Raw genomic sequence first — 25,951 nt, forward strand, 5'->3', positions numbered from 1 at the left:
GAAAAGGACACCGCGGCGGGTCACAGGGGCAGGCCTGCCTGGTGCTCACCAGCGAGCAGCGTCACGGGAGCGAAGTCACCTTGAAATTGTACCGACTGCCAGCTTCCAGTGTGATCTGCCAGCCTGCACCCTGCAAGTGGGGGCTGCCCCGAGCCCCCCGCCCCGGCGCCCTCCCGAAGTTCCCCGCGAAGCCCCGCAGGTGCCGGGCGCGGCGTCCGGGAACGCGCACGTTAGCCGGTGCGGGGGGAAATCGCCGCGTCCCCGGCGGAGGGCGGTGGCCGCCCCTCTGCAGCGCGCTGCGAGCAGGACGCCTGCGCCGTGCGCCGCCGCCGGCGGGGGGGCGGGCGCCGCATCCCCAGCGTACGGAGCTGCGGGCACGGGCGCCGGCATGAGCAGAAGCTCCGCAGCGCCCAGCCGGACCTGAGCCGGGAGACAAAGGGGAGAGGTGCCGCCATGGGAGAGCAGCTCCGCGCCCAGCCCGCCGCCCCGGCCGGGCCGCCACCGCCCGCCGCCGCCTCCTGCTCGCTGCTCGGCGGGCTGCTGCAGAACGGCTTCCACCCCTCGACCCAGCCGCTGAGCAACGGCGGCTGCGGGGAGGCGCCGCACCCGCTGCTGCTCCGCCCGGAGCTGCCGCCGCTCAGCCACGGCTCCCCGGCCAAGAAATGCAGGCTGCGCCGGAGGGTGGACTCGGGCCGGCGGCACAGGCCACGTAAGTGATGAACGCGGTGGCACTGCGGGGCGGCCCGGCCCGCGCCGCTCCGTGCGGCGCTGCCGCAGCCCGGCGGGCCTCTGCATCCGCCCGGTGTCGGGCGACCGCGAGTCCTGCGCCTCCTCCCCTGCAGAGGGCCGCCCGGCTCCCGCGCCGTGGGCGTCCCCCCCCCGCCGGCAGCCCGGGCGGAGCGAGGGTCCCCGGTGCCGGCCAATGCGGCGGCGGCGCCCGGGCACGGCCCCGCTGCCGCGTGGGCCGGGCCCGCCCTGCGCCAATAGGGCGGCGACGGGCGGAGAGCGGCGGCCCGGCACAAACGCGGGCGGGCGCCGGGCGACAGCTTTGCGCCGCGCCGTGCACCGCGTCGGGCGGCGCCCAGGGTCCTGCCGGCCTCCGCACCCTCCCCGACGCGCCCATGAAGCTCATAGTGCCCGAGCAGCGCCGTAAGTAACGCCCGGGCGGCGGTGGACCGGGGTGCTGTTGTGCGTTGGGTGTCTGGGTTCTCCTGTCTTAGCACATGCTCTTTGCCCTTTCCCTTGCATGGTTAGAATTAAGAAAAAAGTAGACCTGAGTGCAAATGATTCCAACTGGAGGAAAGAAAAAACCCAGTATCTTGCAAACAAAATAAATTTGTAATATGTTTCTTATGAGCATCACCTGTGACTTTTGCTTAGCTGTTTTGGGAGGTGTTAGTGAACTGGCTGTATACTTTATGTTTTAAGTTTATGAGTCTATGATATCCATATTTGTAATGTACTTAACTGTATAAGATTTGTTGATTAGTACTATGTTTTACTTACTTGCTCATAACTAGCTTCTTATGTGAGGTACACAGCGATTGAGTAATTCTATGGTAAATTCTGCAAGTAAAACAATCCAATGGAAAAAGTACTCTGTTTCTTTGCACTTTAACTTCACTAGCCCGTCAAATAAAGCCAACAAATCTTTGCTGCTTTGTTAAAAGTTCAGTATGTTCCAAAAGGGTAACTGGGAATAGTCAGTATCACAGCCACCCACTGCCAAAAGTTAAAGATGTTTCTACTCAGTAGGAAGTAGTGTGCATTCAGCTACTCTGGTTTGGTTTTTTCTTTCTTTTGAAATGCATACTTGAACAACTTTTCTGTATAAGCAGAGCAAAATAGAAACAGCCTTGAAGAGCTACAGCTTTTACAGGGCTACTTATTAGCTGGTGCCTTCTCTGGCTTTTTACACGTTTTTGCTGAGCTACATATACTATTTTCCCTTAGGATGTTCTTTGTGTTGATTCATCACATAGTGCTTACAGTGTCTGTTGATAGTTAACTTAGTTTTCTACCAAATTTAACAAATTGATGAGCAAATAATTCTCTGTCACAAACTAGTTTTGCAGTCTTCGTGCAGCCTCACATTTTCATTCAGAAACAAAAACAGCAGAACTAGGACTAGCTTCTGTTTTTATTTGGTGTAACTAAGAAGAGTCTGCACTTGCATATCAAACTTTTTGTAATAGTAACAACTGTTTGGAAACAAATAATAAGACCTTTAGGGATGTATGTAATCACTTGAATAAGAAAACATGAAGAATTTGGAATTTCCTTCCATCTGGAGGGGAAAAAGAGCCCATCAGAGTCAAGAGTGTAGGTGACTGGCTGTATTGCCCAAGGTGTATGACAACTGAGTCTTCATTGTGGGCTTTTACTGAAATGAGGCTTTCATGAAAACAGCAGGTTTTCATGAGGAAAGTGCTTTGTAGGACTATTTTTGTGGGCAATTTCTTTGCTGAATAAAATATATGAATTCTTGTTGATCTTAGACTTTTTAGTTTATGTGGTTTATTTTGTACAAGAATAAATTTGCAATTTAGTATTAATCTTGCAGGAAAATATGATAGTACATTGCCACTAGCGTAAAAAAATTATTAAATGTTATATTCAAATTCTCCTGGTACTGCATAGCTTTCCGTGGTATCCATTTCTAGTGAATACTACACAGTCCCGTTTTACTGGCTTTTGTATTTAATCCTGGCCTTTGCAGATGTTTGTTCTGTGCTTAAGGACACATTGCAAAATGAAATGCAGTTGCCACATGGCCTGTAAGACTTCAGTATTGATTGTGGGATTTGCTTTGTGTGGTAGAAAAGATAATGAGTTAATTGGCATTTCCTAATATTTCATCAACTGAAACCTATCTGCAACAGTTGCTCCTTTAAGTCATTATAATTTGTTTTCTTGATTCTTTTTACTTTTTGGCAAAGTGAGGTAGACTTCTATATTCGTAGGTCTCCTCTGAGAAGCGAAGATTCCATGTGAAAAGTGTGCTTTGATTAGCCTGCACTGAGAGGATCTGAGGACTAACATCTGTTTGACTCACCTGTTCTGCTGAGAAACTTGTCTTTGCTTTGTTTTTTCCTTGGTTGAACTAGATGAGTTGCCAGGGAAATTAGGCTTGTGTCAATTTGCTGGTTCCACTCATTGGTGCAGACTCCTTAGGACAAGGGTTTGCGTTACCTTCCTGTATCGCAGCACTGTGTAATGCATACAGAAAAGTATCTGTTATGATGCCTTGCACTGTGAAGCACTCCAGAAGAAAATAAAATACTGAAATGGTGTGAATTCTGCAAATTTCAAAAGCCTGCTGGAGTGTCGTGTTGTTCAGTTGAAATGTGATCTTTGAACAGAAGAAGAGCAGTGAAGTGCCTTCATTAATCCCTGTGAAACAGCACTGTAGCCAAGTAAGGACAAAGATTTCAGCATGGCAGTTAACTAGACTCCTGCTTCACAACATTATTCTGCATCAGATGTAGGGAGGAAGCCAGCTGAGCTTCCAATTCTATTGCATTTCTTAAATTAAGATAAAGCTTTGGGATTTCTTTTCCAGTCAGCATCATACATCTCACCTCAAGTCAGTTGGTAGTTGTTAGGGGTCAAAGAATGTGTGTTTTGAGGCAGTGTGACTGTTTACAACTTAGATGCGTTATAATTGCTGTAGTTAATTTCTAAACACTTCAAGTTGTATCTTCAGGGTAAATTACTCTTCTAGCTAATATTTAGATTGTTACACCTGTGACCTTTGGCTGTAGCACGGTTATGCAGTACTGCTTAAGGCCAGGTGGAAACTGTGGAAAACCTAGGGGTTATTTTTGCTGGCAGTGATGTTAAACGTGGAATGCTGTGATTATGTAGTATATTTTAGTGAAGAATACTGGAGTGAAAATGATTTGGTATTGCTATTGTTTGACACAGTGAATAAGTAAAATGTTATTTATAACTTAAATTTTGTCCAAGACATTGGAATATCTCACAGTTTTATGATCCTAAGAATTTCTTCAGGTGACAGGCTGTGTAAAGTTATTCTCCAGGTGCTTTTTAATGTAGGTGACAGTGAGGGTTGCCTAAGGAACAGGACTTGTCATTACAAACTCAACTAGTTGCTCTGTTGTTGTCCAGCATCCTGCAAGTTAAAACTTCGTATCTGTCTTACCAACAATGTAATGTGTTTCTAACAGAAATGGGAAATTTATGCAAATCACTTCCATCAGGCTGGGTGCTGTTAGATTCTAGAATGAGATTCTCAATCGCTAATCAATACTTCTTGTAGCCTTTTTAGTTTGGCTTTCGTTTGCTAGGGTTTTTTAATGAAGCTCTACAGGCTAAGTAATGACCAGTTTGTGGTATTATGGCTACGTATGTGTGGATGGTCACAACCATTTAACAAAGCTCTGTGCCTTTGGGTTTCAAGTGTTGTGATTTGGGTTGTGGTTTTGGCTGGAGTTTTGTTTCTTTGTTTTTCTGGTGAGGATTTAGACATTCAGTAAGCCCTTGCTGCTGAAATTGAACTGGAAGGCTTCACTTGGTGTATGTACATGGTTTATTTAGGTCTAGTTTTGTAAGGTTTGAAGAAACTTCCATTACTAAACAGATATAATTAATTTTTAAGCTTTATAGTCTATTTTTGTTTGAAGGAAAAAAAAATCTTCCATTTTACATGTTTGGATTGCTCAAAATAATGGTGTAAAATAGGAAGACATGATTGACAAATATTTGTAAGCTATTCTCAGCTGCTTTTTTTAATAGAAAGCAGCTTTCAGAAGCTGTGAGAATACTATCCCATCTTGTGTGTGACTCTTTTGATTTTCTTTTTTTTTTCCCTGTTCTTATTTTGGCTCTCTCTTCCCTCTAGTCCCAATTAAAACAGGAAGTTATTAGATCATCAAAGCATCAAGCAATGCAAATTAAATGCAAATGAAAAATTTAAATGAAGCAATAGGATTTCATCATATAAAAGCAGCTCAACCTAAGATGGTTTATCTGAGATATTTCTGACTAAGAAATCAGAGTACAGATACCACCATTCAAATTATTGATAAAAAAATGAGATACTGTACCTGTATTCAAGAACATACAGGTCTTATAAGAGAGATGTATAAGCTGAAACAGTTTTGACAAAAGAAGAAATTGTGGCGAATTGGTCATGGATAAATCTAGAGTCCAAGTAGAGAGAAGAAAGTTTTAACCAGCAGGATTCAGTCACAGTCTGTAAGAGCTGAGGAGTAAAAAAATTTGACTAATGTTATGTGGGTTATTTAAACACATGAAAAGGTTTACCCTCGGTTATGATCTTTAACGGGGGAAATGTTACTTAGTGACCTAGGAGTTCCCTTTCATTCTTGCTTCCCTTGGTCTTCTCCATATTCTGACTTCATATTTACCCTTCACACCCCCTCCTTATATCATATGTTAAGCATAGGTTTTTTAAAAATCTGATTGTGATATGCATTATAGGAACAGCCTTGTTGGTTCATACTCTTCAAAGTTTGAGCAGAAACTAGGTGAAGTGTGTCATGGAATTTTTCATGAGTGAACCTTTCCCCTAGATAACACAGCTGTTGGTGTGCATCAGATTACCTAATTATGCAATGCTATAGATACCTTCTGTTTGCATTGTCACATGCTTCTGCAGCTAAATTTTGGAGTAATGGAGATTTTTATCTGAAGATAACAACCCAGTAAGTAGTTTGTGCAGTTTAACATAAAGAGAATTAATTTTCTTAAGAAGATAAGTGGATTCTTTTGATTAATGCTAGGCTTTTAAGAATCCATGATTCATCTTGATGCTTTCTGTGTCAGTTCTATGAGACTCAGAACTAGATTTTATAGTGTTGTTATTTTATATGATTTAGTGCAGTGCAGCAATACAGTAGAATAGTTTTATTTTCTCAACATTAATAGATTGCATTGATCCAGTAGGTATGAGAGAAATTGGCTATAACAGTCTTATCAGACAGTTTTAGTTGAGGTGCCCTTTTTACGCTGTGAAGGCATTTCTGCAACATATCCAGTGTCTTTGTTTTTCATAGTAAATCACACAGTTTTGAGTAACTGTTATCAGCCTAAGTCGTGGATGTGATTGATTTTACTTTCTTCTCCTTGCTTTCTTGGCTTTTAATAACTCAAGAAATGGGACATTTATTCATGTTATTGTTGAAATGCTGGAATTCCAGTTTAAAATGGGAAAACAAACAAACAAAAACAAACAAACAAAAAACAACAAACAAACAAAAAAACCCCCACGATTTTCCTCCCATCTTCCCTCAATTCTGTGGAGACTGTATCTACACAAATGCCTTTCTTCATACCCCCTGGCTGTAGCAGTGAGGGTCCTAACAATTTTGGTGGCCTCTGTGTGGTCTTAATGCCCGAGTTCAGGGAGGCAGCAAACCCCCAGCGCACCGTGCAGTCTACACGCTTGCTCCCTTAGCACTGCATTCAGGGGTGGCAGGAAAGTTTGAGTGTGTAGGTTCCAGCTAAGGTGACTCGTAAAGATACTGAGAGGAACTGATGGTGCTTCAATGGTGCATTTTGCTTGGGAACATATTGATAGTAACAAAAGATAAGACTTAATAATTTTTTTTTAAATACTCACTGGAAAACAGAAGAATTTCTGCTGTCACTTCATTTGCACAGAAGTTATACAAATTTCAGCAGGACTTGTCAGGAACATTGAGACTTGTTTTTTGTCCTAATTGGTCAACCAGTCAAAATCGTTGTCATCTTTATTCCAAATGATTCCAACAGATTGCTAGTGTTGGCAGCTGTGAAGAAAAGTAAGCTACTGTTCTGCATAACTTAAGTGTCGGTTGTTGTGGACTGAGCTTTTGCTCTTCAGCTGTGCTGAAGGAAACTGCTGCTGTTCTAAGAGCAAAGTTCTTTTCTTTCTACAGCTTTCTGTTTGGCTCACAACAAAATGAAAGGAGCTTAGATTCACAGAGAGAATAACAACAACAAACAACAAAAAGTGTCTTGGCATTTCTGCTTGCTTTTTAAATGTGAACAGTATGTGTACCTATCCTTAGAACTGTATATACTTGAAATAACTTTATAGTTGTTTTCTACACTACTTATTTGTTGTTAATGATTTAGTTATGGCTGCTCGAAATGTTAACACATGAAAGTAAATGTCTTGGCAGTCACTTGTGAATAACTCTCAGCTGTTAGTAATTAACATTTTTATTGCTGGCCTTGTGTTTTGGTAGGAGGATGGAATGCTTCTTTCCCTTCTTAAAGATTAAATCTACACTATGACTTTAAAGCAACCATAAGTGTAGGTAGATTGCAGCACATTTTTGTGCCCTACATGTAGAATATTGTAAGTTGGCTTACAGTGAGCTACAGGGTGGTTCTGTATCACACAGTCCAACCCTGCTGCTTTTAAAATTAAGCCTCCTGCTTGCATAGTTAAAATGCTTCCAGGGAGGAGACTTACTGTTCCAGTGGGACAGGTAATTAAAATCCTCAGGAGCTTAAATAAAGCTTTGTGTAAATCACTAATGGGATTGTTGTCCTGAGCTCCACTGCATTGTAGTGTTGTACAGAGTTGAGCAGGTCACTTTCACTTAAATATTTACCATGTGCTTCCAAAAGTGTTTGGGTTACAGGTTAGTGTATGGTAACATATTTTTCCTCTTTAAAGTAAAGCATATTTTTAAAACACTTGTTTTGAATTCTTCCCATTTCAGGGAGCTCTGATGCATCTGCGTAGGATATATTTTCCAAAAACTCAAATTAGACTTCATTTTGGTGTCTTTTTTTGTATTGCAGCTTGTAGAGCATGGAAACAGAAATTGGACTTTAAAACAGATAACAGTAGGTGCTCTTAGAAAAACTGAACTGTAAGCAAACTACTTTATGGGAGTTTATGCATTATGCCTGCCTTGTCCTTAGGGAAAGTGGGGAGACACTGATGATTCAATTACTTGGCATACAGCAATGGAGCAAAATAACCATTTTAAACATCTGACATTTAAGGATTGGTTTGGAGGGGGAGAGTGTCTTAACAGTTGTGAAATTTAGACTTTCAATTTAGACTTTTAGACAAGAGACCTTTGTGGTAAGAAGTAAGACTCTACGTTCCTTTCAGCCTGAAGTTGAGAAACTTAATACTGATCTGTGATTACATGAGGAAGAACAATGTGATCAATACCTCCTATGCTGCTTAAAATCTTTGCCTCAAGTTGTTGACATTTAGGTTAACTGGCAGGAAAATCAGTAATGCGTATGTTGTCCATGGTTTGGAGTTTATATCGACACTAAGTTGGGATGCCCTAGTTGGTAGAACTACATTTTTAGCAAGTCTACCTGATTGCCCCTGAAAGCAGAGAGATAGCCTGAGTGCTATTTTAGAAATGTTTCTTAGATGTTAGCCACATACTTGGTACTCTAAATTTCTCTAAGAAACATTACTAACTACCTCCTTCTGCAGTACCTGTGGAGAGATTTTGTATTTTCACTTATTGCTTCATGAAGTTACCTGGCTTATTAAAGTGTATGCACATATATGTAATCAAAGTAGGCAGACCAGCCTGGTTCAGTTAGCATCTCCTGTCTATGTGTTCTCCATAGTAATTTTCTCTTGCTATTAACAGATCAAAGGCTTTGTGTAGACCTAGGCTGGCTGTGGCAAATCCATATATGCTGAGAAGCAAATAGTGGCATTTCTTCTATAGTTGTATGATAGGCTAACCCATACAGCAGCAAATATGCTCAAAGGAAAGGACTGTCAGTGCTAAATATTGAACTTAAGACAGCTCATTGTCTTTCTGCTAATATATGCGAGTGGTGTAGTTCCAACATTGCTGCTGGTTCTGGTGGGCTGAAGTCTGGAGACTCCCAGCATAACGGGAGAGTTGTATATTACTGCTCTTCACACAGATCCTCGTGACTCTGGAAATTCCAACTGGCCTTAGAAAGGCAATTGTAGATGTTACACAGTGGGAATGTGACTTGAGAAATCTCGGTTGGGTTTTTTGTTCCTCCTCCCTCCCTAGCCTATTTTGAGAACTAGTGCCAGGAGTCAGACTGTGTGAAGTGCAGTAGATGTGCTCTGTCAAGAGGTACTGTCTGAAGAGTAAAATGTTTTCCTGGGGAAAAATATTTTCTTTTTTTTTTTTCTCCAGAGAAGAGTATTTTGAGATTTTTCTTTATTCTTTTTCTTAAGTGGGGTTTCATGAAATCCTAACTTAGGTGTTTAATACATATGAATTGGATGCCTAAGTGACCACCACCTTTTAGGAGCAGATACTGCTACTGTGACTGCAGTGAATGGTGATTCAGCAAATGTTTTAAGTAATGTAGCTAACCTTTATATTCATATTGACTTTCTCTTTCTTTTTGCCCAACCCCCTCATCCTTAGCATTTCCATGGTTTGGAATGGATATCGGTGGAACACTGGTTAAACTGGTCTACTTTGAACCTAAGGACATTACTGCAGAAGAGGAACAAGAAGAGGTGGAAAACCTGAAAAGCATTAGAAAATACTTGACCTCCAACACAGCCTATGGTAAAACTGGCATTCGCGATGTCCATCTTGAACTGAAAAACTTGACTATGTGCGGACGCAAAGGAAACCTGCATTTCATCCGCTTTCCCAGCTGTGCCATGCACAGGTTCATACAGATGGGTAGTGAAAAGAACTTCTCAAGTTTGCACACTACGCTCTGTGCCACAGGAGGTGGAGCTTACAAGTTTGAGGAGGACTTTAGAACGGTACGTGAACAGTTCATGTAAGTTCGGTGTGAAGTACTTTGGGAAAGCATCATGGGAGTCCTATTAAAACTTAAAACGAAAACTTTTTTTCTTTGTCCATCCTGACTGGTTAAGACTAGCAGAATCAATTCACATTTGTTCATTTGTGGAATAGCCGAGGACATAGAGAGGGCAGGGGAGGCTTTTCCAGTTGCTGGGATACTCTACTGAAGTGTTAGGGTAAATGGTTTTATTTAGAGTACAGCTGTGATGATCAGATGCCTCATAATCAACTGAGGGTGTATTAGGACAGCCTAGAAGCCTGAGACTGGACTTGTGAACTGGCTACCTATTGGAAAACCAGAAATAAAACCACATAGGCTGGAGATCACATTCAGGTTCATTTTCCCCATATTAATCTTCAAGCAGGCTTAAGTCAAGAGCCTGAAAGACTGAGTATGGAGCAGGGGGACAAACAGTGTATGGAAGCATGACAATAGCACCTAGCTTTTGATTTGAATTCTGGGAGTACATCATGTGAAGAATGGCAGTTTGTGAGGTGACTAGGTCCCAGATCTCATAGAATTTTAAAGTAACCTCTTCAGGGAGCTCCAGAAGCTGATGTAAATCTGAAGTGTTCGGATGCTGCTGTTTGTATAGACTTGAGCAATAGTCCTAGCTCCCGAATGAGTGGACTGCAAAAAATGTGGTGACAGAAGCATAGAGAGCCTTTGTACCAACTGCATTAGAGAGAAACAGTGATTCAGGAAGCATTTGCCTGTCGTGTCTCTCTACTGGGGCATATTCCATTTATTTTCTGTAAAGGAATGACTAGCTTGCCTGTACCAGAGAAGTGTCACAAAGATTAATTATTTACTTGGCAGGCAGGTCTGACACTTCTATCACTAGCTTTTGGCCTCATCTGGCAAGTGAGGGATGGCTGCTGGGTATGACAGGTTACATCAGTTGCTTTTCTGTTTCTGCTTCAGTCTAGGGAGCTATCGTACTGATCTACCAACTGCCATTGAATGCCCTCAGCTTGCTTCTAGATAGCTGGGCTGTTTCATGTTTTCCTTGCTGAGGTGGAAATATTTACTCATCCATAAAGAAATAAATGTGACCCAAGCCTTCGACTTCTGTGCTTCTATACTTATAAGCTCAAGCAAGTTGGTACCACACTTTTTTTTCTTTTTATACTGTCTGGTACCTAAGTGCAGCTAAAAATTCTCCGTCATAATGTGTATTATTTAAAAAGCAAACAAAACCCTAAACTTGAACAGACGGCACTATTTTCCAGCATGTTTTGCAAGTGTACAGCAAGAGTGGCTTTCATTCTCCTTAGAATGACATCGGTACACAGTGACTACAGACATTTTGTATATCAGGAGTTTGTTGCTAAAGTGTGAATTGTTGTGGGGAAGTGTTCACTGCTTTCTTGCTGTGTTGCACCTGCTTGTAAACATGATTCAAGTCCCTCCTTTTGATGGTCCTGAGGAGTTCCTTGAAGTCCAAAGTCTTTTTTTTTTTTTTTTTCCCCCACAGTATTTAGAAAACAGTCTAAAATAAAGAAGAATTTTTACAGTCTGACTATAATGCAAAAAAAAATATTTTTAAAATGTGCATATGATTTCCTTGTAACAATCATATATTTTCCCTCCGGGGTCCTGTATACTACTTTGTTCTGCAGTTGTTCTTGTCACAGCACAACTTTCTGACATAAAACTTTTCTCAAGGGGCACTGTGGTGAATATATTTACAGGAGTGCAGTGCAGTATAAGTTGACCATTATGCTGTCTGCCTTCATGTTCAGGATTGTAAAGGGCTGGAAAATATCTGCAAATGCATTTTATAAACAGTTGTAGGAAAAAATTTCAATTAAAATCTGCTTATATACCCAACTCCCATTTTTGTTTTGTATTTTTGTGTATAAACTTCAGTTCCTGCAAGCAAAAATGGTTTGAACAGCTGAAATGTGAGGACAAGTAGAATGTGGTAGGTCAGGTGATGGCACCAGAAAAGAATGCTTGCCTGCTCATACTTCAGTTACGTTGTTTACAGGCACATCTATTTTGTCATGAAGTTTTGCTGCTTGAGTCACTGAGTGAAGAAATGAACAGAGAAGAGGCAGTTCTATATCCAGGGAAAAGGACTGGGAATTATGACCCTGGCTCTGTCATGGTTTCCTGTCCAAGATGGGGTTACTACATTTATTGCGACTTGTGCCCTAATTTGTGTTCAGAAACAAGAAGAGTGATGTCTCCTGGCGCTGTCTGGAGCTTCAGAGGTCGTGTGGCTGCAGAGCTGGCAGACAGATGTGGAATACTGATGCCAGTCTTGCTCCTTCCAAAAATGAAAACCAGACTGCTGCAACAACGCAGGGAAATATTTTTTTCAGTCTGGTATGAATATCATACATGAAAGAAAGCAGTAATAGGACTTTTCTGCTTATAGTATATCAGCTGTTAAATATAGCACAGAGCTATAAAAAGCAGAGCAAATTCTAGTGTGTCTTTTATACATGAAGGGCTGGACCCAATTAAACTTCTATGCATAGTGCTTGAAAAAAACCCTTTGATTAGTTTCTTTTGTTCTATCCTCACAAAATTGGTAGGCTGACTAGAGAATTTGTAGAAACAAGGATTGTGTGTGTGCCTTAGCCTTGATGCAAGTGTTTTACTCTTAGGTTTGTATTGCTTTCCCATGTCTTGCACGTTTTCTCCCGATGATTACCTATTTATAGAAGTGTAATGTGGATGACACAAAAGTAGCACGTGGCTGGTTATTTGGCTTGTGGAAGCAGAGAGGTTTTGACAACAGGGGCTGTAAATCTGCTAATGACTTGTCTTTGTGTGGTGGGCTTCTGGTTCATAGCATGTTTGTGCATGTTGTGTCTGTGACAGATTGTGTTTGGTCACACAGCATCTGGCTCATACAGTAAAATGAGGAAACTGAGGCTGTACAGCACATAACCTGGAGAAAGATCATGGTTAGTGTAAATCTTATTTTGATTAGCTATGTGCAACGTTATTTGGGTTTTAACAAAAGAAATTCTCTAACGAGTTATGACTTAGTGGGCTCCATATAATGTCCATTGTGAGGAAAAGCGCATGAAGTTTTTATGTTAATGTCTTATATATCTCTTGATTGGAGCTTTTCCTCTGTAATATCAAGAAATTGCAGAAATCCAAGATACTTGTAAAGTAGCATTACAATTTTTGTAAAGTTTCTTTAAAATCCTTTTCTCCGAATTTGTGTTTATTTTTTTATTTGCTGGCTAGATGGTTCAAGTCTTTAATGCAGCATTTCTGTAACTGGAATTTGTGTAGCCATGTGGTAACCAAGGAAAAAAAATGAAGGGATTGCAAAAGTTACAGGAGGAAATATTGGAACAAGAGGAAATTATCTCCACCTGTCTCTCTTGTCCTATGAATAACTGGTTCTATATTGAGGTCTTGGAGACTGCTGGCTTGTGCGTTTTTTGTCTTACTTATTTTATTTGGTTCCAGGATTTGAGGACTAGCAAGTATAACAAAAGGGCAGACCCAAAGAGTAGAATGGATTTCAGTTAAGGCACATTAGAGCTATGTACAAGTAGAGAAAAAAGGGGAGGGAGATTTAAATAGCTCAAAAGAATGTAACCTCTTGGCCATGCCCATTCCACAGAAATATCTTTCCTCTTTATAGTGACTTAATATAGCTTCCAGAATTAAAAATAGGAGGTAGTTAGTGTCGTAAATCTTCTCCATTAGGTGTTATAAAAACATCCTGCAGTATGCAAATGTTTGAGAATCAGCTCTGTGCTGTGTAACTCCCTTTTATTCCTAATACTTTGTTGCTTTTTCTGCTAGAAAGTGGAGTTAGATAAGACCTGTTTACAGATGTGAGGATGCAAATGACCTCAGGGTTTGGACAGGCAACTTTACTGTGTTTTCTCTCTCTCCTTGTCACAAGTCTAAGCTCAATGTCACCTGGAAAGGAGACTTTCTACAGATTGTCACTGTGTTGTATTTCAAGAAAGGGATGCAATTTCTGATTCTAGTAAACAGACCTGTCTACTTGCCATAGCATTCTGTTTAACCTGTGAGATCTCCGGGGGAATGTCCTCTTTAAGCTCTTATAATTGTTCTTCTGCCTTCTGTTACAGCTAAATTTTTATGAACATTTTGCTGGGGGTATGGACCTGACAATATTTTTGTTTGGGTTTTTTATATTTTTCACCAAACATTGGGAATATGTTATTTTTCATGGGGCATTTTGAAGTATTCATCATAATTTAAAGAAATAACTCTCTCAGATAACTGGTGACATATACTAAAAAAGCTCAAATCTTTTAAGCATAATCCACTGCATATTTAAGGCGTGTTAACATAAGCATGTGCCCTTTTTAAGGCTTTAACTATCTTGTTATTTAAGTTCCTTGATCTTAATGCTGCTACTTAATATGTAATTAAATTGCTGGGAAACGTAGTTGGATGATGAGTTAAAGCATGGTGCATCCTGAGGGGTGCTGCTGCACGGGCACGTGTCAGATACTGTCTGAAATCTGTAGAATGCAGCTCCTCTTGGGCTGGGGATGAGGGGAAATAAATTTATTGCTTCAGAATACTGAGCAGGGGGAAATGTTTCCTGCTTGCAGAGCAGGCATTATTTCAAAAGTGAAGGAATTGAACAACATTACTGCACAGCACATCGTTGTTTTCAGAGGTACCTGTTGTCAGGCAGGTAGCAAACTTATTACTTTGGACTTCCTTCTTCAACAGATCTTTGTACTGTTTAAGTAGCATAATGTGTTACTATTAAAGTGATCAAAGTGCTTCAGCTGAGCCTTTTATGCTTCTTAGTTTGTATTATACTAGGAAATGTTTGTTTATTAATTTCTTGTTGTTCTCTTCCAGATTGCTGATCTACAGCTCCATAAACTGGATGAATTGGACTGTTTGATCCAGGGCCTTCTTTATGTTGATTCGGTTGGTTTCAATGGCCAACCAGAGTGCTATTATTTTGAAAATCCTACAGATCCTGAACAGTGCCAGAAAAAACCTTACTGCCTTGATAATCCGTATCCTATGCTGCTAGTTAACATAGGCTCAGGGGTCAGCATCCTAGCTGTGTATTCCAAGGACAACTATAAGAGAGTCACAGGATCCAGGTAAATTTAATTATATGTTCTTTTAATTCTATTTTATTTTCTCCTTAATAATTGAACAGATACAGCCAGACAGTGTGACTTGTAGGTGCAGCCCCAAGTTGTGCTTGTCTTCCCATTTCTTTTAAAAGCCCATCAGTAGCAAGGCTGGAAGTATACAAGGATTTCTTCGGAGGGGGAGTCTACATCAGGGAAATAATGGATCCATTTAGCTTTAGAGCTGCCTAGTTTCTTTTTGGCATTCTTACCTACTTCGTATTTCTTGCTGTGAAATAGCAAAATAAAGCTGTCCCAGTAAATCAGTCTTTTCTCTGCTGCTTTTACAGCCAGAGCTGTAAAATAAAAATGTTTGGGCTGAACAAAAACCTTTGGTTAGTACTTAAAATGTATCCAGAATATAGGAAAACTCTGTAGAATTACCTGCTACTACTGGATTTTGGCAGAGGAATCTTACTAGATCCCATTTCCTTACTGGTTGCACTAGTCTTCGGACGATGCTGGTAGATTAAGGGATGCCAGCGTGTAAAGACTAGAATCTCATTGTCTGTATTCTTAATTTGTCCTGAGTATGATTTCAGCCCGGGTCATCTACCGATCTCTGAAATGGGTTGTAGGGTACAGCAGAGTTGAAATGGTCTCTGGCCTGTGTTCAGTACGAAATTTAGTTGTGACTGTTCAGGAATTCAGTAATGTAGATGCAGAATTTTGTTCCCAAGGCCAAAAACCTGCCTGAGGCATGTTTAAGTTTTACATAGAGATGTGCCAACAATGCTTACTTATAGGAAACCACTATTTACAAATGTGTCCATTCAGACTAGTACAAATACCAACAAATTTATCCCACTTTTTCCTCAAATGTGCAAACTAAATTGATAGATTTCCTTTTTAGTAATCTCTTAATCTTAAAGCAACAATAAAAAACTACCGAAACAGAAACCCCTCCAAACAAAACCCTTCCAATATACCAACTGAAGAAGCTTTTTGGATTTTCTATAGTTCCTTTAAAAACTGCATTCTGTCCTTCACTGCATGGTACATGTTAATATTAAGTTTCTCCTGCATACTGCACATGACTGCATATGTCTTCTGTTGCCTTATCTAGGGCATATCTTTGCCACAATGGTAGCCATGAGCCATTTTTCTATATGCAGTACACATGAATGCAAGTTGAATGGAAGCGGTATTGGTTTTCTTGCAATTCTGGTTGTTTTTCAAGCATAGCCCTTTCGATATTTGCAGATGTGCTTCTGAACCTTTCTACTACGAAAGGAAGAACATGACTGCAGTGGGTTGTTGACTTGTTTGAGATGATGAAACCAATACTGTCTTGTGACTGGTGTGTATAGCTTCCTGCTCTTCAGATGCTGAATATATTACAGTGCTACTAGATGTGTTCTGAAAAACTTGCCTAGTAATCCAAGAGCACTGACTGAACGGTGTTCCTATCTGACTTCCTGTGCTTTTTTGTGAAGTGCAAGTGTGGTGTCTCACTGATCCTCTTGTTTACAGTGGCTCCAGTTGGTGTGACTGCCATCAGTGCAAATAAGCTAACTTTCTCAAGGGTTAAGAAAGAATGAGGAAGGATGTAGAGGTTAGTAAGCTGAAGTTCATGTCTGGTTAAGACTGAAGAGTCCAAAGTAGAATTTTAATGAAATGAGTTAGCTCTTGTTATGCACAGTTAAATACTCCCTGCTAAATTTATATAGTCAGTGAATATCGTACTTGTGCCTGTGCAGGATATTAAAATGACTGCTCCCTGCTCAGAGTTCTTTGGAGGGCTCATGCTAGCCTTGCCTTGAACAGAAACCAACCAGTCTGCCTTCTGCCACTGGCTAGGGGGACAAGATCAGTCTTGGCTGCCTGCCCCTGCATAGATGTTTAGCTTTGATCACTGTTTATTCTTTCATCACTGACTTAAGTGATCTGCTGGCTAATTATTCTTGCACAAGGAAAACTTTACTCTAGAGTGCTACAAATAGCAAACTGACGTCTGTGGTATTGGATTGGACCTTATTCTCAGCTAACCCTTTCTTTAGCATCGTTTCTCTTTTTTAAATATTAAGGACTTAAGACCAGTTCAGCTAAAACCACACTGGATGACATTTGTGTTAAACAGAAACTGAATTTAGAGTGTATGTCTTCATTTCTCTGAGTTGCAAGATACAGTTGGTAGCTATGCAGACCATGTTGCAGATGGGAGTGTGAAGAGCTGTGGTAAAAGCTGGTTCAAGCTCCTGGTCTGAAGGAACTGTGCTTTTCTAGTCTTGGAGGAGGAACATTCCTGGGCCTGTGCTGTCTACTGACTGGCTGCGAGACGTTTGAAGAAGCACTAGAAATGGCTGCCAAGGGAGACAGCACCAACGTGGATAAGCTGGTGAAAGATATTTATGGAGGAGACTATGAGCGGTTTGGCCTTCAAGGGTCTGCTGTAGCCTCAAGGTACGTGTTAACTGAGCTGTTTTTAAGGAGTTCCTTGGGAAATTTACTGTGCATGCTGAACTGAGTGCATAATCCCTAGACTATGCACTCTGTCCATGTGGAAATGTCACTCTGAATGTATCACGTGGTTCGCCTTAGATCTGTCACCTACTTCTTGCCCTTTGTTTTATAAACCGATATAAGCAATGCTTGATGTAGTTTGCTTCCATTTATATTACAGTTATTTTAGAAGTGTCTTGAAGTGTCTTTGGTCGTTTTTCTGCCTTTCCAATGAGATCACTTTTCACATTACAAAACTGTCTCAAATTAATGGATGTCAAATCTGAGCAAAGTTTATTAAATGATAAAATTTCTAAGGGCATTTAGCACTCCTGAATAACCCATATTAAAAGGAATAATCTTCCTCACACAGCTTTGGTCATATGATGAGTAAAGAAAAGAGAGATTCCATCAGTAAAGAGGACTTGGCCAGAGCTACTTTGGTCACCATCACCAACAACATAGGTTCTATTGCTCGCATGTGTGCATTGAATGAGGTAAGAGAGCATATTTACTGTGACCTTTAGAAACAACATAGTAAGATTATCAGAATACAAAAATGTGAACTGGCCTTAGTAAATATGCACATTTAATATGGTGTCCTGACTCTTGTGATTTGTGTTATATGTATGCTTCGATGCAAAGTATAAGGTGCCTTGAGCTTCAAAGGTAGGGAAGAGAGGAAAAGGTTAACTGTAAACATCTCCTTGAACCACTGATGCCCGAAGCTTTTAATTTACTCTCAAGCCATAATGCATAGATATTAGCACCTTTGTAATCCAAATTAATACTCTCAATTGCCTTGTAGTTATTAGCAGATCTTACTATACCATGACAGTTTTGTTTTGTTTTGTTTTTTTTAATAGTACTTTACTAGGCTTGTTCCTATAGCATGATGGGTTTTAATTGTATATGGTGTTAAACGTTTTGATGGATGTAAGATCCATTTTATTGGGTCAGATAACAAAAACATAGTTCATTATCTTGCCTGAAGCTCCTGCCAAATGCTTGTTACATTCTTTTCTTTAGGCACGATAACTCTGAATGGATTGTTCTGAGCTGCAAGCAGCATCCTTTACTTTTAGGTGATGATAACTAATCTCTTTTATCTGCTCTCAATTAATGTATCTAATCTTTTAATACATAGATGATTTTAGCTCTGCAGTATTCAGTGGCTAGAAGAAAGTGCTGGTTTTTTATTTTAATCAAGAACACACACACACAGAGCCCAGAAAAAAAAACCCAACAAACCCAAGAAACTCACCAAACTGCCATCAGTTTACTTTATTTGGTCCTGTCTAGCTTTTTGCTTTATGAAAAATAGCAAATAATTCATCACTAGTGCTTTTGGTGGGCTTTGTGGTTTTTTGTTGTTTGTTTGTTTGTTTTTAATAAGCTTTTGCCACACATCCCTCTTGGCTCTTCCAAGACAGAAAGTCCTAATACTTAATCCCTTTTGCTATGGAAGACACTCTATCTCTTTTCCACTGTTTAATTTTTAAAATATTTTTATGGTTCTAATTTTGAGATTGAATTACCAGATCTTCATGAGGTATTCAGAGTGTGCTTGCACAATTCATTTATGTGATGCCATATTGATAAATTTCACATTGAGTTCCTTTACTAACAGTTCTTAATATTTTATTTTTGTGAGCATGGAGCTCATATTTTTAAGAAACTATCCACAGTCTTTCTTGAGTGGTGGTGGCTAATTTGGAGCCTATCATTGTGTCTGAATGCTGAAGTCTCTGTGTCTTGTCCCCTTTCCATTTGTGTCATTTCACTCATTTAACTTCATCTGCCATTTTATTCCTCAGCCACTGGATGTAGGTCTCTTCAGCATTGCTATGCTGTTCATTTTTTATTCTGATTCTCCTGGATAACTTCGTATACCAATAAATGCTGTGTTTGTTGCTATAGTATCCCTCTCCAGAACACTTTTAAGATATGTTGAACAGTACAGGTCTTTCCGTGTGCACCTATCAAATGCCACCGATAACCTCCCTTCACCATGAGAAGTGGCTACAGACATTATTTGTTTGGGCAACTTGACTCTTCCAGTCAGGACAATTCTCTTTCAGTGTTCTCTTTGCTTTCAGCTTCTTTACAGTGTTGCCTTGTGGCATGGAGTTCAAGCAGCATTGTACAGGGCTATCAAAGCATGGAGACTGGCAGCAGGGAACCGCAGGTCACGCAATCAGGGAAGGAAATTGGGCTACTAATGAAACTAACACTTCTGAGGCATTGTGGAAGAGTTCCAAACATCTTTGTTTTGTGGGCAGGCTTACTTAAAAATTGGGTGTGATCCATATAATTTTTTGGAGGAATGTGGTTTGATGTATAAGGTATTTGTAATTTCACAGATGATGTCAAAGCAGACTTTCTCCAACACTTGAACTAAATAATTTTGTAGCTTTAGAGAATGACAACTTCATTTAGTAACGTTATATACTATTAAAAATATCAGACTTTATCATTGCAAGTAAGCTAATCTCCAGATAGCTTTCTCTTGGAGGGTGGGGGGGGAAGGGGATGGGGGAAGTAATGCTATTGTTCTGCTAAATAATCTAGATGCCTAAATTGCCTTTGGGAGATATGACTCTGACTCTTGCCAAGCTTGATGAATGAAATGCCTAAATAAGAGCTTAAAATCAGTTGAATAGGATGTATTCTTCTGTGGAGTTTGTGTGTATTAGATTAGTGTTATGGTGAAGCTCACTTTTAGGTTTTTTGACAAAATCTATTTATGCTCTGAAGCATGAGTTTTGATAAGTAATGTGGTGTTTTGGTTTGGTTTTTTTTTTTTTCAATGATTGCAACTTTAATATTGTGTTGAAAATGACTTGCATATGTGCAGGAAAAAAATAAGGCTGGGGAATAAATGAAATATTCTGTCTGCAGAACTTCAAAGCAAAGTTTGCTTGTACAAAGTTGGCAGTGGGGTAGAAAAATTCCATAGTCTGGAACCATTTGACTACACATCATTTGAAACAGCCTGTCCTAGGCATAGTAGAACTACATAAAGGAAACCAGTCTCCCTGGTTTATAATTTTCTTGCTAGCAGAACATGTAAGCTGCATCTTAACGGGGCTTCTTAGAAAAATATGTGTAGGGTTTTTATTGCATCTTTGATATAGATTCCCCTGTTCAGTTATATTGGCAAATACTTGTATATACTGTAATGAAGCTCTGCTATAGCTTTCTACTACAAGGTAAATGAACAATTTAGCAAGGCCCCACAGAGTGAAAGAGAGTGCATGTCTTTTGTAGGATGTTGTAATTTGGTAGTTTAAGTAAGCATTTCATCACTATCCCTGCATCAGTTTAAGACTTCTGTCTTCAGCAGCGAACAGTTTAAAAGTAAATTGGCAAGACTCGCTTAAGAAATAGAAGTAGCATTTCTTCATTTTTGACTCCTGAAAAAATGCTAAAGCTGTTTTTAGTTCCAGAGTCTAGGAAACTTTACATCTTTAACATAACTTTTACCCTTGTCAAGTCAAGGAATGTTGGAAAACAAAAAATTAAATGAAATTTGTATGTTGATATACAGTCTGCTATTCTAGTATATATGAGTAGTATTTTTAGATTTAAAGTTTATTTTTATACTCTGTTACTTTATTTTTATACTCTGCTTGCTTGTATTTATGGGAACAGTAGCTTTGTGTGTATATCCAGAAAAAAAAATAATGAAAATGAAAATCAAGTGTAGATTCTAATCAATTTGATGGTATTGCATTACACTGACATTAGTTACATGTTTGTCCCTCCTCTGTCAGAAACTACTTCAGAGACAAAACTGCCTTGTCAGAGGATGCAGAGTGCTCTTGGCCATGTTTAATAGCAGCCTTTTGAAATCTGAGAAGTTCTTATTTTCACCCGTATAAGTTCCTAGGAATGAGTATGAATGCATGCTGATGTGACTGCAGATTCTAAGGGTATAAATAACTATGAACCTGAAATATTTCACACAGAATCACAGAATGTTAGGGATTGGAAGGGACCTCGAAAGATCATCCAGTCCAATCCCCCTGCCGGAGCAGGAACACCCAGATGAGGTTACACAGGAAGGTGTCCAGGCAGGTTTTGAATGTCTCCAGAGAAGGAGACTCCACAACCCCCCTGGGCAGCCTGTTCCACTGTCTGTCACCCTCACTGAGAAGAAGTTCCTTCTCAAATTTAAGTGGAACCTCTTGTGTTCCACTATGTACCCATTACTCTTGTCCTATCATAGGTTGTCACAGAGAAGAGCCTGGCTCCATCCTTGTGACAGTCACCCTTTATATATCTGTATATATCTGTAAACATTAATGAGGTCACCCTTCAGTCTCCTCTTCTCCAAGCTAAAGAGCCCCAGCTCCCTCAGCCTTTCCTTGTAAGGGAGATGCTCCACTCCCTTAATCATCTTTGTTGCCCTGTGCTGGACTCTCTCCAGCAGTTCCCTGTCCTTCTGGAACTGAGGGACCCAGAACTGGACACAATATTCCAGGTGTGGTCTCACCAGGGCAGAGTAGAGGGGAAGGAGGACCTCTCTCTCAACCTACTAACCACCCCCCTTCTAATACATCCCAGGATGCCATTGGCCTTCCTGACCACAAGGGCACAGTGCTGGCTCATGGTCATCCTGCTGTCCACCAGGACTCCCAGGTCCCTTTCCCCTACACTGCTCTCTAATAGGTCACTCCCCAACTTATACTGGAACCTGGGGTTGTTCCTGCCCAGATGCAGGACTCTACACTTGCCCTTGTTATATTTCATTAAATTTTTTCCTGCCCAACTCTCCAGCCTGTCCAGGTCTCACTGGATGGCGGCACAGCCTTCTCTGTTGATCTATTTGGTTTGAGGACAGTCAGACATGTTAGTCATTGGAGGCTGGACAAATGAGTTACTCCATCTGGGTATCAGCACTTTCCAACATGGAGCATCCAAGTGAGGATGTTCTCTGGGGTCTGTCGCATGCATAGTACTGGACACAACAAAACTGCAGCCTGGAACAGAGTAATTGCTGCAGGACCAGGTGTTCAGCTTTATAGAACTGTGTGAATGTAGAGAGGTAACAGCTGGTAATTCCAGCCTCTGTGCAGATTTTGGTGGTGATTTTCAGCAGAGGACTCTTGACAATACATTTCCAGGGCTCCTTCAAGACTTCTGTAAAAGCTTATGTCTCCAGGATTTGGTCTCCTACTGAATCTTCTACACCAATTCTAGTATATGGTGAATATCATGTGGTACACCAATTAAAAATATGAATGCATTTTTGTGCATAACAGACAAAACTGAGCTTGGTCAGGTAGTTATGGGTATTGTTTAACCACCAGAACTGTTGCTTACATGTTCTGATGTGCTTACAAGTTAGGGTAGTGTGTGACTGCCTCACTGACGGTGTGGTGCTGATTGTTCAAAGATCTTAAGCTTCTCTAGGAAAACTGAATTCAAGTGAGCTTTGTAACAAAGGAATGCAATACACGTTGTGTATCTTGGAGGCCGCGTTTTGCTCGCTTTTTGAAAATGGAACCACAGTCTGGATAATAGATAAGGAAAGGTGCTTCTTCCCATCTTTAATGTAATCCTTCTCAGATACCCTTCGGAGGTTCTCCATCTGGATTTAATAATTATAGTGATCTCTGGAAAGTCGCTTCATTTAACAAACAGGGGGAAAAGATGTCTTCGGTGTAGCCATGTAATATACAATTGGAAGAGGAAAAAAAAGGCACAAAACAAAAAACTGCTCATAATCCACGTTGGGAAGGTCCTGGGCTTTTAAGCAAATATTCACCATCTGTGATATCAGCTTCTCACCTTCTTTGGAACAAAACTTGTTTTTCCTTAGAACATCTCTTCTTAGCAGTCAGTAACTGCAATTTTTCTTTTTAATTTCTGCCTGGATAATTTAAACGTAACCCAAAACTCCTATTTAATTTTATAGTGGAGGCAGAAGTACATGTTGAATGAGGCAAATAATATAGCTGAATGTAATTTTTGCTGGTCTGCTTTTCAATTTTACAGAACATCGACAAAGTGGTATTTGTTGGCAACTTTCTCAGAATTAATATGGTTTCTATGAAGGTGCTAGCATATGCTATGGATTATTGGTCCAAGGGACAACTGAAAGCTCTCTTTTTGGAACATGAGGTAAGGAAATACATGTTGAACCTTTATTCATAAGTACAAAAACCTTGTGATTCTTAGTGAATTTAAAAGAGAGAATTTCAATGCCATTGCTTTGAAGTGAATGCAGAAACAAATATCTGCACAAATATAATTCAACTACAAATTCATTTGAAAATACCCCTTGTTAACTCCCTGGTTTGATCACTAATCTTGTATTTATTGCTAAACATTGCACATGTCTGATATTTGCTTTCTGACCCTAATGCCACCAGTGTTCATATGTGTGATCTGGTGTATAAACTTCAAGTAGATTTAATTTTTGTAAGCGTAATTTGAGGTAACAGTCAGATGGATGTGTTCACAATGGGAACTGCCCTGCCTCCATAGAGCATCATTATTAAGATTCTGTAATTTCTTTGTTTTTGACAATTTTTGAGAACTGCATAAGATTTCTCCCAGTATAAGGCCCTTTCTTGGGCCTAAATAAGATAATATTAAGTCATAATTCAAATACAGCAAATAATTGGCACAGTGGGCTGATATTATAAGAAGGGCCTTTAAATTGCCCTAACAGATGCTCATGCTCGTGTCTTATTTTGGAATTTGACTGGTTTTCTTCTGCTTTGCTTTTGCCTTGTTTGAAGGGTTATTTTGGAGCTGTTGGGGCTCTTCTAGAGTTGCTTAAAATGACAGATGATCAGTGACGAAGCTGTCTGAAGAGATTCCTACTGCAGATGCTGCTGGATAAGAGTGAAAGCCACTACAAGGATGGAAATGAAGCCATTATGGTAGTTCTGCCTGCTGGATTTGTAAATAACTTAAAATCCCTTTATCTGATCTTTAACTTCTGGGTTTTTGAGCTTATATTTCAGAATTCATACTGGGAATAATGAGATGATTTTTTTTCTGTACACTGTATTTTTTAGGGGGAAAATGTGCAAAGTGGCCAAACATACAGATTTTATGGATTTATTTTAAAAAGTGGATACTGTTTAATGTAGGACCTGTGACATGAGGCATCTGCTTTTCTTCTGGGGTTTACTGATTAGTGTGATAATTTTAACTTCATTTAGTAATCACTCTAGGAGATTTTTTTATCTTATTTTCATGACGTTTCATGATTTGTTCTTGGTTTCAAATGAAACTACAAAGCTGATGCATTTTACTGTGAAAACTAGTCCTCGATTTATTTTATTTTTTTTTTGCCTTTCCTTTCTTCATTAGACAAGACACTTTTTATATTTAACATCCCCCTGCCCTCCACAAAATGGAAATTTACAAGCTTTCTGTGACTGCATGTGTTGTTTGGCAACACTGTGAGAAAACTTGGCAGGGGGTTTAAGATTATAATTTTTCAGTAGTCATGGCTTGCAACAAGAACAGAATGCTCATGAGTTTTGCAAGACTAATTCTACTCTATGTTAAAATTTTTAAACAAGATGTGAACTAGAATTTTAAATACTGACTTGACACTAAAATGAATTTCTGTTGAAATTCTCTGATCTATATGAAGAGTTCTGTAGCACGGATGTTATTTATAGGGTACATACTTGGCGTTAGTTGACAAATGGAGGAGGTTTGTTTTCATTTATTTGAAGACTTTTCTGCAGTCTGCGATTTTTAACTTGATCTTAATCGAAAACAACTGATAACTGCATTATTTCAAAGTCCAGTTTCTAAAATTAGAAAAATACTGACTGATGTATTTTCTGTTTTTAAGCTAATGTTAACTGTACCTCCAGGGCACTAAGATTGGAGTGTTTATTCCAATACAGTATTTTCTATCTTTTTTTTGATTTGTGGACCTCTCTAGATTTTTTTTTTCCAGTTGAATTGAGATCCCTTATAAATCTATGTACTTAGGTTGCTGCATAACATGTATAAACTTGTTTTTCTTAGACACCATGAGACACAAATCAAAGGCTGAAAACCAGTCTATAAATTATTTTGTCTTGCAAAACTATATGTGATGTCACATAATGTAAAGGGCTTATTAGAGGGACAGTATCCAATTCAGACACGTGTATTATCCAATATATTTTTGGAAGGGTATTGATTTTGATTTTTAACAGCCAATAATTTCTGTATCTCCCAAATGTTGAAATAAATTAATGTTAACTCAAGTGTTAACTTGTCTGATGGAAATAAAGACCACTACTGTTTTGATGGTTTTAATGTATTCATTACTTGTATTCATTTAATGTATTCATTTCTTGAAATAAGTGATTTAAGTACATAACACTGTTTTGTGGCACATGTGACTAGTTATTTCCATGATAATTCTTTGATTTTTGATGGGTTTTTATCCTTTGTTACATTGCTTTGGTCTTTGAAGCTTTTGCCTACTAGAAGTTGACTTTTTTATAGATTGTAATCTACAACATGAGACAATTAGCATGTTGTAGTTGATATTTCTTGTAATATTGAGCTTGAGATAGGTGGGGATAGTTCTTCTCAATGCCTCTAACTTTTCATTAGCAAAATGAAACTTTCATTAAGCTTATCTGCTGAGT

General features: G+C 39.7%; 1 protein-coding gene across 2 annotated transcripts; it reads left to right on the forward strand.

Moving 5' to 3' along the window:
- Positions 1 to 453: 453 nt before the first annotated feature.
- PANK1 (pantothenate kinase 1) lies at positions 454 to 25,447 on the forward strand (the record flags this gene model as incomplete). 2 transcript variants are annotated; one of them, XM_080347755.1, is made up of 7 exons in its annotated part: positions 454 to 709; positions 9,375 to 9,727; positions 14,602 to 14,855; positions 17,115 to 17,291; positions 17,704 to 17,827; positions 23,334 to 23,459; positions 24,083 to 25,447. In XM_080347755.1, the coding sequence occupies 7 exons, from the start codon at positions 454 to 456 to the stop codon at positions 24,140 to 24,142; spliced, it is 1,350 nt and encodes a 449-aa protein (XP_080203881.1). In that variant the 3' UTR covers positions 24,143 to 25,447. The 2 variants fall into 2 exon arrangements, with proteins under 2 accessions (XP_080203881.1, XP_080203882.1); XM_080347756.1 differs by lacking the exons at positions 454 to 709; positions 9,375 to 9,727; positions 14,602 to 14,855 and adding exons at positions 16,140 to 16,188; positions 16,362 to 16,443.
- Positions 25,448 to 25,951: the final 504 nt, after the last annotated feature.

The sequence above is a fragment of the Nesoenas mayeri genome (assembly GCF_963082525.1).
Source record: "Nesoenas mayeri genome assembly, chromosome: 7".
In the NCBI taxonomy this organism is placed as follows: domain Eukaryota; kingdom Metazoa; phylum Chordata; class Aves; order Columbiformes; family Columbidae; genus Nesoenas; species Nesoenas mayeri.